Source organism: Pseudorasbora parva, chromosome 22 (assembly GCF_024679245.1).
Source record: "Pseudorasbora parva isolate DD20220531a chromosome 22, ASM2467924v1, whole genome shotgun sequence".
In the NCBI taxonomy this organism is placed as follows: domain Eukaryota; kingdom Metazoa; phylum Chordata; class Actinopteri; order Cypriniformes; family Gobionidae; genus Pseudorasbora; species Pseudorasbora parva.
Genome location: NC_090193.1, coordinates 39732378 through 39754770, shown reverse-complemented (window position 1 = coordinate 39754770; position 22393 = coordinate 39732378). Strand labels below are relative to the sequence as shown.

The following is a 22393-nucleotide window of genomic DNA, read 5'->3' as shown; positions in this document are numbered from 1 at the left end:
ACCGGTTCTCACAGCAAAACATGCCTCAGTTCAGTGAACTGCTGGAGTTACAGCATATACTTCAAGATATTAGTTTATTTCTAGTCTGAGGGACTGTCACTCATGTCAGAAAGTGAGTAACTATAGTAACTTGTGGGATCAGCGCTGATTTGAGACGCGAGCCGTTTAGAACGATTCAGTCCGATTTGGTGACCTGGTTCGCCCGGATCACTAAAAAGATCCGGTTAAAAAGAACGATTCGTTCGCGAACCGGACATCCAGCAGCTATTGTTTAGGGTTTTTGCCACCACGAGACAAATCGGCATTGCAAACTGAACATATAGATCAACTTGAATTGCCTTCTTGTGACTGAAAGTACTGCCAAACACATTTTCTGTTCACAAGTTCCATTTTCACTTTCTCACAGCCTACTGCATTCGAGCGGGCCACCTAGTAAACACGTTGCCATAATCAACCGCAGCATCATGTTCGACCAGTATCGCGTAGTGCAAGCGGGTTCGGTTCGGTGGAAAAAAATTCTAAGGTTCGGCAGAAACCAAACCAAGTCAAAAAGCCCAATATTCGGCCGAATCTGAACCCGAATCCTGGATTCGGTGCATCCCTACATGTAATTGTAATAATTAAAGGTTTCATAAGCCGAATCAGGTGTCATTGCATGTGTTTGGATATCTTCTTATACTGTCCCAAAATCTTCTCGGGTCATTTTTTTCACCCGTACGTTTGCGCTCTGTTGAGCTGGCAGAACGTACAGGCAAAGAGTAGTCATGATCCATTATCATACAGACCTTTTTAAACGGGTGTTCCCCTTTTACTGTCAGTGTTCCTCTTTGAGTTTGGCGGTTCCGCAGGAAGACGCAAACGTAGATATGACGTGATAGACGGGCGACATAACGGAAATAAAGACAGGTCCGTGTCTTTGAATTAAAATATTAATTTCTCTGGATTTAGAACTGTCGGGATAATGTAAACACACAACTTTAAAAAATATATAACAGATATAGTGATTTTTTTATATTTTTAATGCTGAAACATTATATATTGTGCCTTTAAGACACAGTCTTAACATAGTGGCTATAGTTATGCTACTATAATTAAGTCACGCATTATTTATCTGTTTTTGGCTACACTATAAACTATTTAATTTCATTCCCATTTAATTCATCGTCAGGAGGAAAGACTAAGAACAGGATTTGACATGCATATTCACTTAAGTATCAGGGTTACAATATTAACTAAAACCATTAAAACATTTTCATTACTTGAATTAAATAAATATAACTGAAATAAAACAAATATTTATTTGAAGCTTTAGTTAACATGATATACTAACTAAAGCAGAAATACAACATTATAAAAATTATATGGATATTTTTAAAAAACAAAGTGATTTGAGTGCTTTCGTGTATTTTTGCGCTTGAATGATCAAACACACAATTGTCAAAATGTCAGTTTTAACGTGTACTCAAGTAACAGTCGGTTATGTGATGCTTAAATGCATTACGATTGAACTAAACTCATTCAGGGTGTCCGCGGGGTTTTAAAAAGTATTAAAAAGTGATAAATCAAAATTGTCAAATTTAAGGCCATTAAAAGTGTTAAATGTGGTCTCAGAGGTATTATTTTTTTCCAAATTAGGTATTATTTTTTCAGACTATAAGGTGTCCTATTCTGATTGAAATTCTACCTGCGTTCGCGTTAGTTTCGTTTAAATATGGGCTTTAGCATATCGGGGCACATAATCAAAGATCTTTCGTCTCCGTCTCGGCGTGTGTTTGATGCTGACGTCATATTCAGCGGCCGTTCGGCATCATCTCCGAACACTGCGCGCTCAACAGAAGGGGCTGGCTTACGTTTTATTTTAGACTTGCTTCAAGGCATATCTTCAACATCTATCCTCATAAGAGCAATCTTAAATGATTTATATAAAGTCTAAAATGAACAAAGAGTTGTGAGAGAATGAGGCGCGATCCATAGACAGTGAGATCCGCGTGTCTGTCTGCTCTTAAAGGGGCAGCAGCCAATAAAGCTTCCTGTCAGTAAAGTTAAAGAACAAAGGGAACAGAGAAAAGGACTCGCTGCTCTTGACTAAATAACTTTTGTAGCTTTAATAAGGATTAACTATTTAATTTATAGTTTATGCAGTGCAGACTGCATATAACTTTGATAACTTTATTACATTTCTGTATATTTCATAATTGTTAAGACAGGAAGGGCAGGAGTAAACATGACATTTATTATGGGTTTATGTTAGCATTGTTTTAAGTCTACTTAAATTCAAAACTGTTATATTTTTGAAGCCTAATAATAAATGTAAAAAAAAAAAAAAAATCAGTAGCTGTATTAATATCAGTAATACTGGCCTTCATTCATAAAAAGATGCCATTTAAACAAGTATTTAAAATATACGGTCTTTATGTTGTTTCTACATTAATTTGATTAACTGTGAAATTATTATATTAAAAAATATATTAAAAACGTACAAAAACATTTCTTTTTTTTATTGCAATTAATCACAGAAAAAATGTGTGATTAATCTAGTTAACGTTTTTAATCAATTGACAACACTAGTTTTTAGTATTTTGTTAAATTCAACAACTTATCACAGCTATATAATTGTAATATTTGGCTCAGGTTTTGTTGTTGGACAAAAAAATAATTTTAATAATTTTAAAAAACACTAAATAATGTTACATTACCAATTATTAATTGAAATCAAATGTGTATGCAGTAATGCTTCTCCTTCACCAACCTTTGTGAATGTTGAGATGTATTTTACTGTGTCTGAATGATAACTTATAACAGATTTCCGATCTGTATCTGACACTCACTTCGTCGATTCTAAATCTATTCTTTTTTTTTGTATGTTATATATGTCAAAATCTGTGTAAATAATAGAAAGGTCGCTGATTAACACTTGCAATTCAGTGTCGTGATGGTTTTAAAAAATATTCTGAAGGTAGTAAAAAAGGTATTAAAAAGTAGTAAATTTAACTTAAGGATTGCTGTATATACCCTGTCATTAGATTATAGCCGACTAAAACTAAAGGTGACTAAAATATGACAAACTAAATGGCATTTTGGCCAAACGACTGAGTAAAATTAAATTTGCTGTCCAAATGAACACTGGGTTATTCCAGTGATTTATTATTATTGCTCATACTCTGTCCCGTGTTTGTCATGCAGTGTGTGTGCTGACCGTATGTCCTGGATGGCCACGCTGCGGTCTCTCTTTTTGCCCCACACAGTCAGTGAGTTCACCAGCAGGACGATGAACTCTCCGTTCTCCATCCCGATCGACACCATTTCACCGTTCGGACTGTACGCCGTGCACTTTGCCGGATGACCAAGACTGACTTTGTTCAGAAGTTTCTGGGAAACAAAAAAAATTACAAAGTGTTATTTGTAGGGTTGGGTATCGTTTGGGTGTTTTACGATACCGGTGCCAAACAAACCAATACTTAAAAATAAAAAAAGCCACTTAAACGATTATTTTTGTTTAAAAGAAGAGGGTCAGCTCTTTCTTTTGATATATTGCATGCTCAGATATTCATAAAACTAAATATTCTATGGGCTATTAAGTTTTTGTGAAAATGGTCAAAAACACTAGCAACTTTTTTTTTTTAACGCTGGCGGAGAAAAATATATAAATTGATACAAAACACAATTTACTTAAATTCATAGTTAAAACTAACCCAACTTCAACAGGCCTAATTTAACACTAAAGAACATTTACAGCACTGATAAAAACAGTGTCTGTATTCAAGTCAAGTCGTCTGTATTCTTAGTATGCTAAACCAGCTTCAGTTCAGCTTTATTGTAATTTATGACCATATTCTCAGGCTAAATATTTTATAATGCATCGCCTTATCGCCTATTCCCTATTCACACGGGACTGCGATTTGTAATGTTTTGTAATAATTGCGGAGGCTGTCTGTGATCTTAATCCCGTGCGAATCGGCCATGTCTGTAATTTGTAAAGTAAAAATTCCCCCGCAAGTGACCTACCATATTTCGCCGAACACCGAGGTTCTGTGATAATATTAGTCCCGTGCGAATCAACATCTCTGTGATTTGGCCAGGATTAGGCGGATCATATATAATTTTTGCACGTTTTTTTTCCCCTGTGAGCATTTCTATCTTTATCTTTCACAAAGAATGGAGTCTGCATTCATAATGCGCACCGTTATGAATAGAATGAGTATCAATTTGGGAGTAATCTGATTGAATGGGGTGTTTAATATTAACATCAATACTTTTCATAATGAAAAACAGAACAGAACAGTACAATGACACGCTCGTTTAAACGGGCGCTTTTACATTTAGCTCTGAACCTGAATCTTCCGCCTTATATCGTCAGCTTCTCACTCGTGATGAATGAAATCTGACTCCTGCCGCTGGTCTGAGCTCAGTTCATGACGTCTGTTCTCTAACTGAATGAAATTGTTTATTTATTACTATAAAATAATCAAAACGATATTGATGCCTTTTTATGATTTCATACAGCTATACAGGGAGTGCAGAATTATTAGGCAACTTAACAAAAAACAAATTTATACCCATTTCAATTATTTATTTTTACCAGTGAAACCAATATAACATCTCAACATTCACAAATATACATTTCTGACATTCAAAAACAAATCAGTGACCAATATAGCCACCTTTCTTTGCAAGGACACTCAAAAGCCTGCCATCCATGGATTCTGTCAGTGTTTTGATCTGTTCACCATCAACATTGCGTGCAGCAGCAACCACAGCCTCCCAGACACTGTTCAGAGAGGTGTACTGTTTTCCCTCCTTGTAAATCGCACATTTGATGATGGACCACAGGTTCTCAATGGGGTTCAGATCAGGTGAACAAGGAGGCCATATCATTAGGTTTTCTTCTTTTATACCCTTTCTTGCCAGCCACGCTGTGGAGTACTTGGACGCGTGTGATGGAGCATTGTCCTGCATGAAAATCATGTTTTTCTTGAAGGATGCAGACTTCTTCCTGTACCACTGCTTGAAGAAGGTGTCTTCCAGAAACTGGCAGTAGGACTGGGAGTTGAGCTTGACTCCATCCTCAACCCGAAAAGGCCCCACAAGCTCATCTTTGATGATACCAGCCCAAACCAGTACTCCACCTCCACCTTGCTGGCGTCTGAGTCGGACTGGAGCTCTCTGCCCTTTACCAATCCAGCCACGGGCCCATCCATCTGGCCCATCAAGACTCACTCTCATTTCATCAGTCCATAAAACCTTAGAAAAATCAGTCTTGAGATATTTCTTGGCCCAGTCTTGACGTTTCAGCTTGTGTGTCTTGTTCAGTGGTGGTCGACTTTCTGCCTTTCTTACCTTGGCCATGTCTCTGAGTATTGCACACCTTGTGCTTTTGGGCACTCCAGTAACAGCTCTGTAGCAGCTCTGAAATATGGCCAAACTGGTGGCAAGTGGCATCTTGGCAGCTGCACGCTTGACTTTTCTCAGTTCACGGGCAGTTATTTTGCGCCTTGGTTTTTCCACACGCTTCTTGCGACCCCGTTGACTATTTTGAATGAAACGCTTGATTGTTCGATGATCACGCTTCAGAAGCTTGGCTATTTTAAGACTGCTGCATCCCTCTGCATATATCTCACTATTTTTGACTTTTCTGAGCCTGTCAAGTCCTTCTTTTGACCCATTTTGCCAAAGGAAAGGAAGTTGCCTAATAATTATGCACACCTGATATAGGGTGTTGATGTCATTAGACCACACCCCTTCTCATTACAGAGATGCACATCACCTAATATGCTTAATTGGTAGTAGGCTTTCCAGCCTATACAGCTTGGAGTAAGACAACATGCATAACGAGGATGATGTGGTTAAAATACTCATTTGTCTAATAATTCTGCACTCCCTGTATCTATAACGAAGTCTTGACATCATATCCGGGAGAAGTCCGTAAATTCGAGTAAAATCACAGGCTTTGCTTATCCCGTGCGAATGTACCACGCAAAACTCAGATGTGGGAGTAATTTCTAAATCACAGAGGTCCCTGGATAATACTAATCCCGTGCGAATAGAGCTTATGACAGCTTAGTTTTTTATATCGTTAATTTTTTTTTCTAAATATACCCAAACTTGTTAACTATGTCATGAACTCTGATATTCTGACTTCCAAATGTGTGTAGGTGAATGTGTTTTGTCATGTAAAACCCTTTATGATCATGTTAGTTGATCTATATTCGCCTCAGGGAATCGGATCTGTCGGATTTACATTACATCTCACAAAACACATGAGAGTGAGTGACCGGTGCAGTGAGAGAACTGTAGAGTAACTTATATAATATGTATCTGATATGAATAAAACACAGTCAGATTGTCATTGCCGCTTTAGACATCAGTGTGTGTGTTTTTGCTGGTATTTATGTGCATTTAAATGTCTGAAACCTAAACTAAGCATGATGTGGTTGAAAACACCATAGTTGTGATATATGACGAGCGCTGAGTGTTTGATGAAAGTGCGAAAGAAACGCCTCCATTACCCACAATCCCTCACCTTATCTGCCAGGTCCCAGATCCGGATGGTTCCGTCATCGCTGGCGGAGATGAAGACGTCTTTGGAGGGGTGTGTGGCCAGACCCCAGATGCGTCCCTGTGTGTGTCCGTTTATCATGGTGTTGGAGGCGGCGTTCTTCTCTCCCACCTCGATGATCTCGCCATCCTTCGTCCCCACCAAGATCTTTCCCTTTTATCCAATAAACACACATAACACATCATAAAAAGAGTGGCATCCACACTAATGTTAGTCTCTCTGTTTATCCCAAGGTTTATCCCGAATCCAGGCCGTGTCCAGATCGGATTGTGGACCTGCGTCTGGACATGACCAGCTCATCCAGGGCCCTCATTTATCGAAGGTGCGTACGCACAGTTCTGTGCGTAGTGAGTTCGTAAGAACAGTTTCACGCAAAGTGTGGGATTTACCAACTTGCACTTATACCTAGAAATGTGTGTAAATATAAGCACACCTCTGAGCATGCTTACGCAGAGAATCTAGTGGTAGAACAGCGATACTACACATAGAACAGCATGTAAAGGGTTACTTCAGCAATTAACATATAGCTTTGTATCAGTAGAAACCTGGGAGTATATTCGAATGATCGTGCTAAATTTATTTGACACTATATATATATACAGTCTTGTTCAAAATAATAGCAGTACAATGTGAATAACCAGAATAATCAAGGTTTTTAGTATATTTTTTATTGCTACGTGGCAAACAAGTTACCAGTAGGTTCAGTAGATTCTCAGAAAACAAACAAGACCCAGCACTCATGATATGCACGCTCTTAAGGCTGTGCAATTGGGCAATTAGTTGAAAGGGGTGTGTTCAAAAAAATAGCAGTGTCTACCTTTGACTGTACAAACTCAAAACTATTTTGTACAAACATTTTTTTTCTTTCTGGGATTTAGCAATCCTGTGAATCACTAAACTAATATTTAGTTGTATGACCACAGTTTTTTAAAACTGCTTGACATCTGTGTGGCATGGAGTCAACCAACTTGTGGCACCTCTCAGCTGTTATTCCACTCCATGATTCTTTAACAACATTCCACAATTCATTCACATTTCTTGGTTTTGCTTCAGAAACAGCATTTTTGATATCACCCCACAAGTTCTCAATTGGATTAAGGTCTGGAGATTGGGCTGGCCACTCCATAACATTAATTTTGTTGGTTTGGAACCAAGACTTTGCCCGTTTACTAGTGTGTTTTGGGTCATTGTCTTGTTGAAACAACCGTTTCAAGGGCATGTCCTCTTCAGCATAGGGCAACATGACCTCTTCAAGTATTTTAACATATGCAAACTGATCCATGATCCCTGGAATGCGATAACTAGGCCCAACACCATAGTAGGAGAAACATGCCCATATCATGATGCTTGCACCTCCATGCTTCACTGTCTTCACTGTGTACTGTGGCTTGAATTCAGAGTTTGGGGGTCGTCTCACAAACTGCCTGTGGCCCTTGGACCCAAAAAGAACAATTTTACTCTCATCAGTCCACAAAATGTTCCTCCATTTCTCTTTAGGCCAGTTGATGTGTTCTTTGGCAAATTGTAACCTCTTCTGCACATGCCTTTTTTTTAACAGAGGGACTTTGCGGGGGATTCTTGAAAATAGATTAGCTTTACACAGACGTCTTCTAACTGTCACAGTACTTACAGGTAACTCCAGACTGTCTTTGATCATCCTGGAGGTGATCATTGGCTGAGCCTTTGCCATTCTGGTTAGGCTTGGGCGGTAATACGGTAAAATGGTATACCGCGGGATCTAAAAATAGCAACGGTATCAGTTTCAATACCGTCAAACCGTCAAAAAAAAAAAAAGATCAACTTACATATTGCTGATTTACAATTAATTATTAAATATTTAATAAGTTGAACTAATTAAACTATTTACATATTAAATACTATTTATTTATTAAATGCCTAAATATGTGTATGCGTTGTTGTGACAGCGTGGATTAGAGAGAGAGAGAGAGAGAGAGGGGGGAAAAGACGGCGAGTCGGGCACTGAGTTATTCGTTCTCGAAAAAGAACACAACTTCTGCAGTTTGGAAGTATTTTGGGTTTTGACGGTAAATACAGACGAGGCAATTTGCAAATTGTGCAACAAAAAGATGACCGCGAGAGATGGAAATACCTTGAACCTAAGGGCGCATATTCGAAACCACCATCCACTCACTGCTGCGTGGATGAAAAACCGAGCGCGCCCTCGGACTATGCTGTAATATTGCCGAAGCCTTTTGTCACACAGCTGTCAATGTAAGCAATAAGCATGAACTCCACAAAAATCAAGTGGACATGGGACTCACAAAAAAAAAGTCAATTGTCTGACAATTGTCTCATAACGGTAAGCATAAAACGTGCAGAGAGTTTCTCAGGGGCAGGGGCTCAAATGTAAAAAATAAAATAAAAATATAGGCCTATATATATATATATATATATATATATAAGCCAAGCCAACAGTTTGTTGACGCTGTCTGAGCCTTACATCATAATGTTTTAATTATTCACGGTAATACCGTATACCGAGGTAAAATAGGGAGGAGGTATGACGGTATCAAAATTTGGATACCGCCCAAGCCTAATTCTGGTTATTCTTCTATCCATTTTGATGGTTGTCTTCCGTTTTCTTCCACGTCTCTCTGGTTTTGCTCTCCATTTTAAGGCATTGGAGATCATTTTAGCTGAACAGCCTATCATTTTTTGCACCTCTTTATAGGTTTTCCCCTCTCTAATCAACTTTTTAATCAAAGTACGCTGTTCTTCTGAACAATGTCTTGAACGACCCATTTTCCTCAGCTTTCAAATGCATGTTCAACAAGTGTTGGCTTCATCCTTAAATAGGGGCCACCTGATTCACACCTGTTTCTTCACAAAATTGATGACCTCAGTGATTGAATGCCACACTGCTATTTTTTTGAACACACCCCTTTCAACTAATTCAACTAATTGCCCAATTGCACAGCCTTAAGAGCGTGCATATCATGAATGCTGGGTCTCATTTGTTTTCTGACAATCTACTGAACCTACTGGTAACTTGTTTGCCACGTAGCAATAAAAAATATACGAAAAACCTTGATTATTCTGGTTAGTCACATTGTACTGCTATTATTTTGAACAAGACTGTATATTATTACGTATTGTGTTTAAAATGACTATATATCTTTATAGATTATTTAGATGGATGGATGGATCGATAGATAGATATAGATATAAAGTTATTTTAAACACAATGCGTTATTGGTTTCAAACCCTAAAAAAGACAGTTGTGACAAATGTTGGATGCAATTATTTCCTTGGACCCAACCCACAGCTCCCTTACTGAAATCCTCAACAAGCCAAAATAAAATGGGGCTTTGCTATCGCCAGATTTCCAAACAGAATTGGAGCAGACTGCACCCACATCGCCATAAAAGCACCATCATAAACCAACAAATTGAATTATGTAAATAGAAAAGTGTTTCATTCTGTTCTCTGCTAGACAAATAATCATTTGTGTTGCAAATTTGTTGTTATTGTTATTGTCATTGCCGTCAACGTCAAAATGATTGACTCATTTTGTGTTTCTTTTTGCCATAATTGTTTGTTTTTTTCCTTCACCGCAATCTCGTGATTTTTAAAGGGATGTGTTGTCACCATATAGGGTTCATTAGAGGCGTTTCTGAATGCTAAAGACTGTGAATGTGAACGAGCATGGCACTTAAACACGTGTGGGATTTATCAACAACGATTGCTTACTCATGTGCGTAAGAACTGTGTACGCACGTTTGATAAATACGGATTTTCTTGTACTTAAGACACCTTTTAAATTTCAGTCATACGACGAAATATAGAACCTTTTCTACGCACTGTTGATAAACGAGGGCCCTGGAGTGTCTGCTGAGTCCGTGTCAATTGGGGTCTCCTCTGAATTTGCCTCACCGGCCCGTCATCCTCAATAAACCCGTCTCCGGTGCAATAACTCCGATCTTTCATGTATTCATATTATTGTGTAATCGACACTCCATCCTAAATAAACCCGTCTCTTCCGTGATACCCAAATTTTCGAATATTCCTATCTAATATGATTTCTGACCTGTAAGGTTGCCAGAATAATAATCATACACGGTGTGTTAATAGGCCAGAGGAGAACTGGCACCCCGACTGAGTCTGGTTTCTCCCAAGGTTTATTTTTCTCCATCATGCCCTGATGGAGTTTTGGTTCCTTTGGCTTGGCTTGCTCAGTTGGGGACGCTAACATTATGATCAAAGTTATTCAACTAAATATACAAATTACACGCATTAATAATTAGGTCATAGTTAATTCTATAAACTAGCCAAATCAAATTGTGTTGCAGTATTGTCCTGTTTACCATTGTGAAGCTGCTCTGAAACAATCGTCATTGTAAAAGCGCGATATAAATAAAGTTGATTGATTGAAATAGCCTCTGTTATTTCTTTGTACAGTTTAGATGCTGTCATAAGGCACTGATGAAGAGTAGTTACCTCTCCGTGTGTGTGTGTGTGTGTGTGTGTGTGTGTGTGTGTGTGTGTGTGTCTGATGGTGTTTAGATGCTGTCATAAGGCACTGATGAAGAGTAGTTACCTCTCCGTGTGTGTGTGTGTGTGTGTGTGTGTGTGTGTGTGTGTGTGTGTGTCTGATGGTGTTTAGATGCTGTCATAAGGCACTGATGAAGAGTAGTTACCTCTCCGTGTGTGTGTGTGTGTGTGTGTGTGTGTGTGTGTGTGTGTGTGTGTGTGTCTGTGTGTGTCTGATGGTGTTTAGATGCTGTCATAAGGCACTGATGAAGAGTAGTTACCTCTCCGTGTGTGTGTGTGTGTGTGTGTGTCTGATGGTGTTTAGATGCTGTCATAAGGCACTGATGCAGAGTAACGTTACCTCTCTGTGTGTGTGTGTGTGTGTGTATGTGTCTGATGGTGTTTAGATGCTGTCATAAGGCACTGATGCAGAGTAACGTTACTTCTGTGTGTGTGTGTGTGTGTGTCTGATGGTGTTTAGATGCTGTCATAAGGCACTGATACAGAGTAACGTTACTTCTGTGTGTGTGTGTGTGTGTGTGTGTGTGTCTGATGGTGTTTAGATGCTGTCATAAGGCACTGATACAGAGTAACGTTACTTCTGTGTGTGTGTGTGTGTGTGTGTGTATGTGTGTGTGTGTGTGTGTGTGTGTCTGATGGTGTTTAGATGCTGTCATAAGGCACTGATACAGAGTAACGTTACTTCTGTGTGTGTGTGTGTGTGTGTGTGTGTGTGTGTGTGTGTGTGTGTGTGTCTGATGGTGTTTAGATGCTGTCATAAGGCACTGATACAGAGTAACGTTACTTCTGTGTGTGTGTGTGTGTGTGTGTGTGTGTGTGTGTGTCTGATGGTGTTTAGATGCTGTCATAAGGCACTGATGCAGAGTAACGTTACCTCTCTGTGTGTGTGTGTGTGTGTGTGTGTGTGTGTGTGTGTGTGTGTGTGTGTGTGTGTGTGTGTGTGTGTGTGTGTCTGATGGTGTTTAGATGCTGTCATAATGCACTGATGCAGAGTAACGTTACCTCCCCGTGTGTGTGTGTGTGTGTGTCTGATGGTGTTTAGATGCTGTCATAATGCACTGATGCAGAGTAACGTTACCTCCCCGTGTGTGTGTGTGTGTGTGTGTGTGTGTGTCTGATGGTGTTTAGATGCTGTCATAATGCACTGATGCAGAGTAACGTTACCTCCCCGTGTGTGTGTGTGTGTGTGTGTGTGTGTGTGTGTGTGTGTGTCTGATGGTGTTTAGATGCTGTCATAATGCACTGATGCAGAGTAACGTTACCTCTGTGTGTGTGTGTGTGTGTGTGTGTCTGATGTTGTTTAGATGCTGTCATAAGACACCGATGAAGAGTAACGTTACCTCTGTGTGTGTGTGTGTGTGTGTCTGATGATGTTTAGATGCTGTCATACACACATACACACACGGAGAGGTAACGTTACTCTGCATCAGTGCCTTGTGTCTGATGGTGTTTAGATGCTGTCATAAGGCATCTAATCCGTGATACCCTGAAAATTTTGAATAATCCGATCTAATATGATTTCCGACCTGTAAGGTTGCCAGAATAATAATCTTACACGGTGTGTTAATAGGCCAGAGGAGAACTGGCACCCCGACTGAGTCTGGTTTCTCCCAAGGTTTATTTTTCTCCATCATGCCCTGATGGAGTTTTGGTTCCTTGCCACTGTCGCCTTTGGCTTGGCTTGCTCAGTTGGGGACACTAAAAATATGATTAAAGTTATTCAACTTATTATACAAATAAAATTTATGAATTAGGTCTTATTTAATTCTATAAACTATAATACTGATCTGCCAACATTGTCGCTATATGATAAATTAAAATAAGCAGATAACATCACTGTTTTCTCCAGTACGACTGTACAGCCAAATCTAATTTTGTCGCAATATTATCCTGTTTGACACTGTGAAGCTGCTTTGACACAATCGTGATTGTAAAAGTGCAATATAAATAAACTTGATTGATTGATATGGCACTGATGCAGAGTAACATTACCTCTCCGTGTGTGTGTGTCTGATGGTGTTTAGATGCTGTCATAAGACACCGATGAAGAGTAACGTTACCTCTGTGTGTGTGTGTGTGTGTCTGATGGTGTTTAGATGCTGTCATAAGACACCGATGAAGAGTAACGTTACCTCTGTGTGTGTGTGTGTGTGTCTGATGGTGTTTAGATGCTGTCATAAGACACAGATGAAGAGTAACGTTACCTCTGTGTGTGTGTGTGTGTGTGTGTGTGTGTGTGTGTCTGATGGTGTTTAGATGCTGTCATAATGCACTGATGCAGAGTAACGTTACCTCCCCGTGTGTGTGTGTGTGTGTCTGATGGTGTTTAGATGCTGTCATAAGACACCGATGAAGAGTAACGTTACCTCTGTGTGTGTGTGTGTGTGTGTGTGTGTCTGATGGTGTTTAGATGCTGTCATAAGACACCGATGAAGAGTAACGTTACCTCTGTCTGTGTGTGTCTGTGTCTGATGGTGTTTAGATGCTGTCATATGGCACTGATGCAGAGTAACGTTACCTGTGTGTGTGTGTGTGTGTGTGTGTCTGATGGTGTTTAGATGCTGTCATATGGCACTGATGCAGAGTAACGTTACCTCTCTGTGTGTGTGTCTGATGGTGTTTAGATGCTGTCATATGGCACTGATGCAGAGTTAGCCGCACCATCATCTATTGCGTTTCGCTGTGTTTGAAAAGCATCTGTGTTCTGATTGGTCAGCGTCACACATGTGACAGAACCCGTCGTGAAGGACCGCAAAAAATGTGACTATACGAGATGAAACGATCGATTTTTGGTCCATTGTCATTTACGAATCTCTACTACACCTTACGTCAAACGGATTGTGCCAGAATATCGTGTAGTCTGAACCAGGCTTCAAATGAACACCGTCTCACAGCAGCCTCAAACTACAATAACCATAAACATGACTGACCTTTCCTCTGCACACAGATCTGACCGTCTCTACAGGAAGTCCCGTCTCCAGCTGAAACGCTCTGCATCTCTTCATTTCCTGATCCCACAGCTTCACAGCGCCGCCCTCTTTAGTCCTGCACATATATACAGTAACAATATTGATTTACTACTACAAAAATATTATATCGTTTGACAAACTTACACTACCTTTCAAAAGTTGTTTCTTTAAGGAAATTGATACTTTTATTCGTCAAAAATGCATTAAACTGATCAAAAGTTACAAAAGATTATTTTTCTAATAAAGTCTGTTCTTTAGAACGTATGCATCACATGAAATACAATGCATCACGTTTTCAACACTGATAATAATCATAAATGTGTGTTGATCATCAAATCTTCATCTGAGAGTGATTAGTGAAGGGTCATGTGACACTGAAGACTGGAGTAATGATGATAAATTCAGCTTTGATCACAGGAATAAATCACACTTTACTATATATTCACACAGAGAACAGATGAGCTACACTGGAGGAATATTACACTGGATTTATGATCAATAAAATGGGGAGCAGAAGAGACTTTGCTTCATCTTACCGACTCTTTTGAACTGTTGTATTCAAAGTGCAAGAAAAATGTGCTATTTTCTTTTCTTTATGGTGAATATATAATGTTCACTAAAAATGGTATATAGGACAAAATCAACTGTAACACTTTTAGTTTAGGTAGAGCTGCACGATAACGGTTTAACTGATAATCACGATTATTTTGCTCATAATGATGATTTTCATGTTCTTTACCTGTAGGTGGCACACTGACTTCATTTAACCAACTATGAAAACTTTGTTAAATGGTATCAATACAAAACACATGGTCTTGTTGACTGCTTCGGATTGTGGATTGTGTTCACATTCGATTTTTAAAGCAACACAATTCATTTGCAAATGAGAAAACCAAATTCAGATTGCGCTGCAAATTCTTAAAGCAAAGAACGATGATATTAAAAAATGTCTCTAGCTAGAGACGTTCTAAAATGCTTAACGTGGCTCAATGCACTGACAGTGATATTAAATACCAAACTCTGTGAACATCATTATAAACCATTAGCTGCATATGATGTGACCAACACCAACGTATAGAGTGTGTGTGTGTGTGTGTGTAAGTGCATATAATGAGAACAACACCAGCATATAGTGTGTGTGTGTGTGTGTGTGTGTGTGTGGCCCCCAAATCTAACTTTCAAGTGATTCAGGGCCTCCAGCAACGAACTGGAGCCAGAAACCCAAAGATGTACAGCTTCCTATTTACGTAATAGCCGCCAGATAACTGACTCTAGGACAGTGTTTATAGATGATATTTCACATTTAATAACAATTTTTATGGGTGAAAACACCTCTACTGTACTGGGCACACTCAAACAAACACATTCACATCTAACTTTCAGGTGATCTGAGCGCATAATTTGCATAGAAGTGGCAGTTCCCGTGGTCCCGTTATTTGGGGGCCACTGCGTAAAGAGAGCTGGTAAGTTTTTGTGTTTTGGGCTCCCGTTCAGCTCTGGAAGGCTCTAGGGCCACCAGACCTGCGCTCCTGTCGACGTCTCAGCGCCCCCTATCTGATTCCAAAGTTTGGAGAAGATCAGAGACACTCGAAAATTTCCCCCCAAAAAACACAAAGGGGTACCACTTACGTATTTTTTGGGTCGGAAAATAAAATTTCTCCGATCTTCTCGAAACTCTGGATTCTGATAGAGGGTGTTGAGACGTAGACAGGAGTGTGAGTCTCGTGGTCCTAGAGCCTTCCAGAGCTGAACGGGAGCCGAAAAAAGACGTACAACTTCCCATTTATTTAGAGCTGCCAGATAACCGGTCCGAAGACAGAGTGTTTATAGATTATATTTCAAATTTAATATCAATTTGCATTGGAAATATGAAATGGATGAAATTGATAACAGGGTGGATGAACTCTGCAGGCCGCCCCGGCCTCCCGAACTTTCTGTCTCACCCTGGTCTGTCCCTACCACCCCATCCTAATCTATCCCTCCTGTCCCTCCCTGGTCCACCCCTCCCGTCCCTCCCTGGTCCGTCCCTCCCATCACTCCCTGGTCCGTCCCTCCCATCACTCCCTGGTCTGTCCCTCCCTGGTCTGTCCCCCCCTGGTCTGTCCCCCCCTGGTCTGTCCCTCCCTGGTCTGTCCCTCCCTGGTCTGTCCCTCCCGGGTCTGTCCCTCCCGTCCCTCCCTGGTCTGTCCCTCTCGTCCCTCTCTGGTCTGTCCCTCCCGTCCCTCCCTGGTCTGTCCCTCCCTGGTCTGTCCCTCCCGTCCCTCCCTGGTCTGTCCCTCCCTGCTCTGTCCCTCCCTGCTCTGTCCCTCCCGTCCCTCCCTGCTCTGTCCCTCCCTGGTCTGTCCCTCCCATCCCTCCCTGGTCTGTCCCTCCCATCCCTCCCTGCTCTGTCCCTCCCATCCCTCCCTGCTCTGTCCCTCCCGTCCCTCCCTGCTCTGTCCCTCCCTGCTCTGTCCCTCCCTGCTCTGTCCCTCCCGTCCCTCCCTGGTCTGTCCCTCCCGTCCCTCCCTGCTCTGTCCCTCCCTGCTCTGTCCCTCCCTGCTCTGTCCCTCCCGTCCCTCCCTGCTCTGTCCCTCCCGTCCCTCCCTGGTCTGTCCCTCCCGTCCCTCCCTGCTCTGTCCCTCCCGTCCCTCCCTGCTCTGTCCCTCCCGTCCCTCCCTGCTCTGTCCCTCCCGTCCCTCCCTGCTCTGTCCCTCCCGTCCCTCCCTGGTCTGTCCCTCCCGTCCCTCCCTGCTCTGTCCCTCCCTGGTCTGTCCCTCCCGTCCCTCCCTCCCGTCCCTCCCTCCCGTCCCTCCCTGGTCTGTCCCTCCCGTCCCTCCCTGCTCTGTCCCTCCCGTCCCTCCCTGCTCTGTCCCTCCCGTCCCTCCCTGGTCTGTCCCTCCCGTCCCTCCCTGGTCTGTCCCTCCCGTCCCTCCCTGCTCTGTCCCTCCCGTCCCTCCCTGCTCTGTCCCTCCCGTCCCTCCCTGCTCTGTCCCTCCCTGCTCTGTCCCTCCCGTCCCTCCCTGCTCTGTCCCTCCCTGGTCTGTCCCTCCCGTCCCTCCCTGCTCTGTCCCTCCCTGATCTGTCCCTCCCGTCCCTCCCTGCTCTGTCCCTCCCTGCTCTGTCCCTCCCGTCCCTCCCTGCTCTGTCCCTCCCGTCCCTCCCTGCTCTGTCGCTCCCTGATCTGTCCCTCTCGGGTCTTTCTCTACTGTTTTCTTGTGATTCCTTTTTGGTATGTTTGAGTTGTGTTTATAGATGATATTTCACATTTAATTTCCGTTTTCATATGAAATGGATGAAATAATAACAGAGTGGATGAACTGATAACAGGGTGGATAAACTGATAACGGTGGATGAACTGATAACGGTGGATGAAATAATAACAGAGTGGATGAACTGATAACAGGGTGGATAAACTGATAACGGTGGATGAAATAATAACAGGGTGGATAAACTGATAACGGGGGATAAACTGATAACGGGGGATGAACTGATAACGGGGGATGAACTGATAACGGGGGATGAACTGATAACGGGGGATGAACTGATAACGGGGGATGAACTGATAACGGGGGATGAACTGATAACAGGGGGGATGAACTGATAACAGGGTGGATAAACTGATAACGGTGGATGAAATAATAACAGGGTGGATGAAACTGATAACGGTGGATGAAATAATAACAGGGTGGATGAAACTGATAACGGTGGATGAAATAACAACAGGGTGGATGAACTCTGCGGGCCGCCCCGCCCTGGTCTAGTGGAGCGTCTGGTAGCCGCTCCGTAGGGAGGGAGTGATGTCATGTCAGATAACTGACTTTAGGACACAGTGTTTATAGATGATATTTCACATTTAATAATCAATTTTAAGAATGAAAACACCTCTACTGTACTGGGCACACTCAAACAAACACATTCATCTAACTTTCAGGTGATTTAAGCGATTAATTTGCATAGAAGTGGCAGTTCCCGTGGTCCCGTTATTTGGGGGCCACTGCGTAAATGAGAGCTGGTACGTTTTTGTGTTTTGGGCTCCCATTCAGCTCTGGAAGGCTCTAGGGCCACCAGACCTGCGCTCCTGTCGACGTCTCAGCGCCCCCTATCTGATTCCAAAGTTTGGAGAAGATCAGAGACACTCGAAAATTTCCCCCCAAAAAACACAAAGGGGTACCACTTACGTATTTTTTGGGTCGGAAAATAAAATTTCTCCGATCTTCTCGAAACTCTGGATTCTGATAGAGGGCGTTGAGACGTAGACAGGAGTGTGAGTCTCGTGGTCCTAGAGCCTTCCAGAGCTGAACGGGAGCCGAAAAAAGACGTACAACTTCCCATTTATTTAGAGCTGCCAGATAACCGGTCCGAAGACAGAGTGTTTATAGATTATATTTCAAATTTAATATCAATTTGCATTGGAAATATGAAATGGATGAAATTGATAACAGGGTGGATGAACTCTGCAGGCCGCCCCGGCCTCCTGAACTTTCTGTCTCACCCTGGTCTGTCCCTACCACCCCATCCTAATCTATCCCTCCTGTCCCTGCCTGGTCTGCCCCTGCCGTCCCTCCCTGGTCCACCCCTCCCGTCCCTCCCTTGTCTGTCCCTCCCATCCCTAAATGGTCTGTCCCTCCCTGGTCTGTCCCTCCTATCCCTCCCTGGTCCGTCCCTCCCATCACTCCCTGGTCCGTCCCTCCCATCACTCCCTGGTCCGTCCCTCCCATCACTCCCTGGTCTGTCCCTCCCATCACTCCCTGGTCTGTCCCTCCCTGGTCCGTCCCTCCCGTCACTCCCTCCCGTCACTCCCTGGTCTGTCCCTCCTATCCCTCCCTGGTCCGTCCCTCCCATCACTCCCTGGTCCGTCCCTCCCATCACTCCCTGGTCTGTCTCTCCCATCCCTCCCTGGTCTTTCTCTACTGTTTTCTTGTGATTCCTTTTTGGTATGTTTGAGTTGTGTTTATAGATGATATTTCACATTTAATTTCCGTTTTCATATGAAATGGATGAAATAATAACAGGGTGGATGAACTGATAAAGGGGTGGATAAACTGATAACGGTGGATGAACTGATAACGGTGGATGAAATAATAACAGGGTGGATAAACTGATAATGGGGGATGAACTGATAACAGGGTGGATGAACTGATAACAGGGTGGATGAACTGATAACAGGGTGGATGAACTGATAACAGGGTGGATAAACTGATAACGGTGGATGAACTGATAACAGGGTGGATAAACTGATAACGGTGGATGAAATAATAACAGGGTGGATGAACTCTGCGGGCCGCCCCGCCCTGGTCTAGTGGAGCGTCTGGTAGCCGCTCCGTAGGGAGGGAGTGATGTCATGTCAGATAACTGACTTTAGGACACAGTGTTTATAGATGATATTTCACATTTAATAACAATTTTTATGGATGAAAACACCTCTACTGTACTGGGCACACTCAAACAAACACATTCATCTAACTTTCAGGTGATTTAAGCGATTAATTTGCATAGAAGTGGCAGTTCCCGTGGTCCCGTTATTTGGGGGCCACTGCGTAAAGAGAGCTGGTAAGTTTTTGTGTTTTGGGCTCCCGTTCAGCTCTGGAAGGCTCTAGGGCCACCAGACCTGCGCTCCTGTCGACGTCTCAGCGCCCCCTATCTGATTCCAAAGTTTGGAGAAGATCAGAGACACTCGAAAATTTCCCCCCAAAAAACACAAAGGGGTACCACTTATTGTTTTTTTGGGTCAGAAAATAAAGTTTCTCAGATCTTCTCGAAACTCTGGATTCTGATAGAGGGCGTTGAGACGTAGACAGGAGTGTGAGTCTCGTGGTCCTAGAGCCTTCCAGAGCTGAACGGGAGCCGAAAAAAGACGTACAACTTCCCATTTATTTAGAGCTGCCAGATAACCGGTCCGAAGACAGAGTGTTTATAGATTATATTTCAAATTTAATATCAATTTGCATTGGAAATATGAAATGGATGAAATTGATAACAGGGTGGATGAACTCTGCAGGCCGCCCCGGCCTCCTGAACTTTCTGTCTCACCCTGGTCTGTCCCTACCGCCCCATCCTAATCTATCCCTCCTGTCCCTCCCTGGTCCACCCCTCCCGTCCCTCCCTGGTCCGTCCCTCCCATCACTCCCTGGTCCGTCCCTCCCATCACTCCCTGGTCCGTCCCTCCCATCACTCCCTGGTCTGTCCCTCCCTGGTCTGTCCCCCCCTGGTCTGTCCCTCCCTGGTCTGTCCCTCCCTGGTCTGTCCCTCCCGGGTCTGTCCCTCCCGGGTCTGTCCCTCCTGTCCCTCCCGTCCCTCCCTGGTCTGTCCCTCCCGTCCCTCCCTGGTCTGTCCCTCCCGTCCCTCCCTGGTCTGTCCCTCCCGTCCCTCCCTGGTCTGTCCCTCCCGTCCCTCCCTGCTCTGTCCCTCCCGTCCCTCCCTGCTCTGTCCCTCCCGTCCCTCCCTGCTCTTTCCCTCCCGTCCCTCCCTGCTCTGTCCCTCCCGTCCCTCCCTGCTCTGTCCCTCCCTGCTCTGTCCCTCCCGTCCCTCCTTGCTCTTTCCCTCCCTGCTCTGTCCCTCCCTGCTCTGTCCCTCCCTGCTCTGTCCCTCCCAGGTCTGTCCCTCCCATCCCTCCCATCCCTCCCTGCTTTGTCCCTCCCGTCCCTCCCTGCTTTGTCCCTCCCGTCCCTCCCGTCCCTCCCTGCTTTGTCCCTCCCGTCCCTCCCTGCTCTGTCCCTCCCGTCCGTCCCTCCCTGGTCTTTCCCTCCCTGCTCTGTCCCTCCCTGGTCTTTCCCTCCCTGCTCTGTCCCTCCCTGCTCTGTCCCTCCCTGCTCTGTCCCTCCCGTCCCTCCCTGCTCTGTCCCTCCCTGGTCTGTCCCTCCCATCCCTCCCTGCTCTGTCCCTCCCATCCCTCCCTGCTCTGTCCCTCCCATCCCTCCCTGCTCTGTCCCTCCCTGCTCTGTCCCTCCCTACTCTGTCCCTCCCGTCCCTCCCTGGTCTGTCCCTCCCGTCCCTCCCTGCTCTGTCCCTCCCTGCTCTGTCCCTCCCGTCCCTCCCTGCTCTGTCCCTCCCGTCCCTCCCTGCTCTGTCCCTCCCGTCCCTCCCTGCTCTGTCCCTCCCGTCCCTCCCTGGTCTGTCCCTCCCGTCCCTCCCTGGTCTGTCCCTCCCGTCCCTCCCTGGTCTGTCCCTCCCTGCTCTGTCCCTCCCGTCCCTCCCTGCTCTGTCCCTCCCGTCCCTCCCTGCTCTGTCCCTCCCTGCTCTGTCCCTCCCGTCCCTCCCTGCTCTGTCCCTCCCTGGTCTGTCCCTCCCGTCCCTCCCTGGTCTGTCCCTCCCGTCCCTCCCTGGTCTGTCCCTCCCGTCCCTCCCTGGTCTGTCCCTCCCGTCCCTCCCTGGTCTGTCCCTCCCGTCCCTCCCTGCTCTGTCCCTCCCTGGTCTGTCCCTCCCGTCCCTCCCTGCTCTGTCCCTCCCTGATCTGTCCCTCCCGTCCCTCCCTGCTCTGTCCCTCCCTGCTCTGTCCCTCCCGTCCCTCCCTGCTCTGTCCCTCCCGTCCCTCCCTGCTCTGTCCCTCCCTGATCTGTCCCTCCCGGGTCTTTCTCTACTGTTTTCTTGTGATTCCTTTTTGGTATGTTTGAGTTGTGTTTATAGATGATATTTCACATTTAATTTCCGTTTTCATATGAAATGGATGAAATAATAACAGAGTGGATGAACTGATAACAGGGTGGATAAACTGATAACGGTGGATGAAATAATAACAGGGTGGATAAACTGATAACGGGGGATAAACTGATAACGGGGGATGAACTGATAACGGGGGATGAACTGATAACGGGGGATGAACTGATAACGGGGGATGAACTGATAACGGGGGATGAACTGATAACAGGGGGGATGAACTGATAACAGGGGGGATGAACTGATAACAGGGTGGATAAACTGATAACGGTGGATGAAATAATAACAGGGTGGATGAAACTGATAACGGTGGATGAAATAATAACAGGGTGGATGAAACTGATAACGGTGGATGAAATAACAGGGTGGATGAACTCTGCGGGCCGCCCCGCCCTGGTCTAGTGGAGCGTCTGGTAGCCGCTCCGTAGGGAGGGAGTGATGTCATGTCAGTAGTGTTGTAGTACTCGAGATCGGTCTTGGTCTCGAGACCGGTCTCGAGACCACTTTTTAAAGGTCTTGGTCTCGTCTCGGTATCGACCGCATTTTTACTCGGTCTCGTCTCGGGATTTTTGTCTCAAGACCGGTCAAGACCACAGCTGAAGGCATATAAAGAGCAGAGAACCCTGCGCGCACTCTCTCTGTCTTCAAAATAAGCACATAAGCTCTCTCTGATACTTCACATATTAAGCTAAATCAAAAGTTCAGAAAACCGAATCCATGT

General features: G+C 44.1%; 1 protein-coding gene and 1 long non-coding RNA gene across 3 annotated transcripts in view; one reads left to right on the top strand and one right to left on the bottom strand.

Annotated features, from left to right (window-relative positions):
* Positions 1 to 14133, top strand: part of LOC137058182 (uncharacterized) — a 32052-nt gene extending 17919 nt beyond the window's left edge. The window contains exons 4-5 of the long non-coding RNA XR_010900614.1: positions 6533 to 6878; positions 14016 to 14133. This is a non-coding gene — a long non-coding RNA (uncharacterized lncRNA). The remainder of the gene's footprint in view (positions 1 to 6532; positions 6879 to 14015) is intronic.
* eml6 (EMAP like 6) overlaps positions 1 to 22393 on the bottom strand; it is a 158763-nt gene that overhangs the window by 8453 nt on the left and 127917 nt on the right. For both annotated transcript variants that reach the window (XM_067431383.1, XM_067431384.1), the window contains 3 exons: positions 13999 to 14113; positions 6521 to 6709; positions 3197 to 3369 (listed from right to left, as the gene is read on the bottom strand). In XM_067431383.1, coding sequence (XP_067287484.1) covers positions 3197 to 3369; positions 6521 to 6709; positions 13999 to 14113 — 477 coding nt within the window. The remainder of the gene's footprint in view (positions 1 to 3196; positions 3370 to 6520; positions 6710 to 13998; positions 14114 to 22393) is intronic.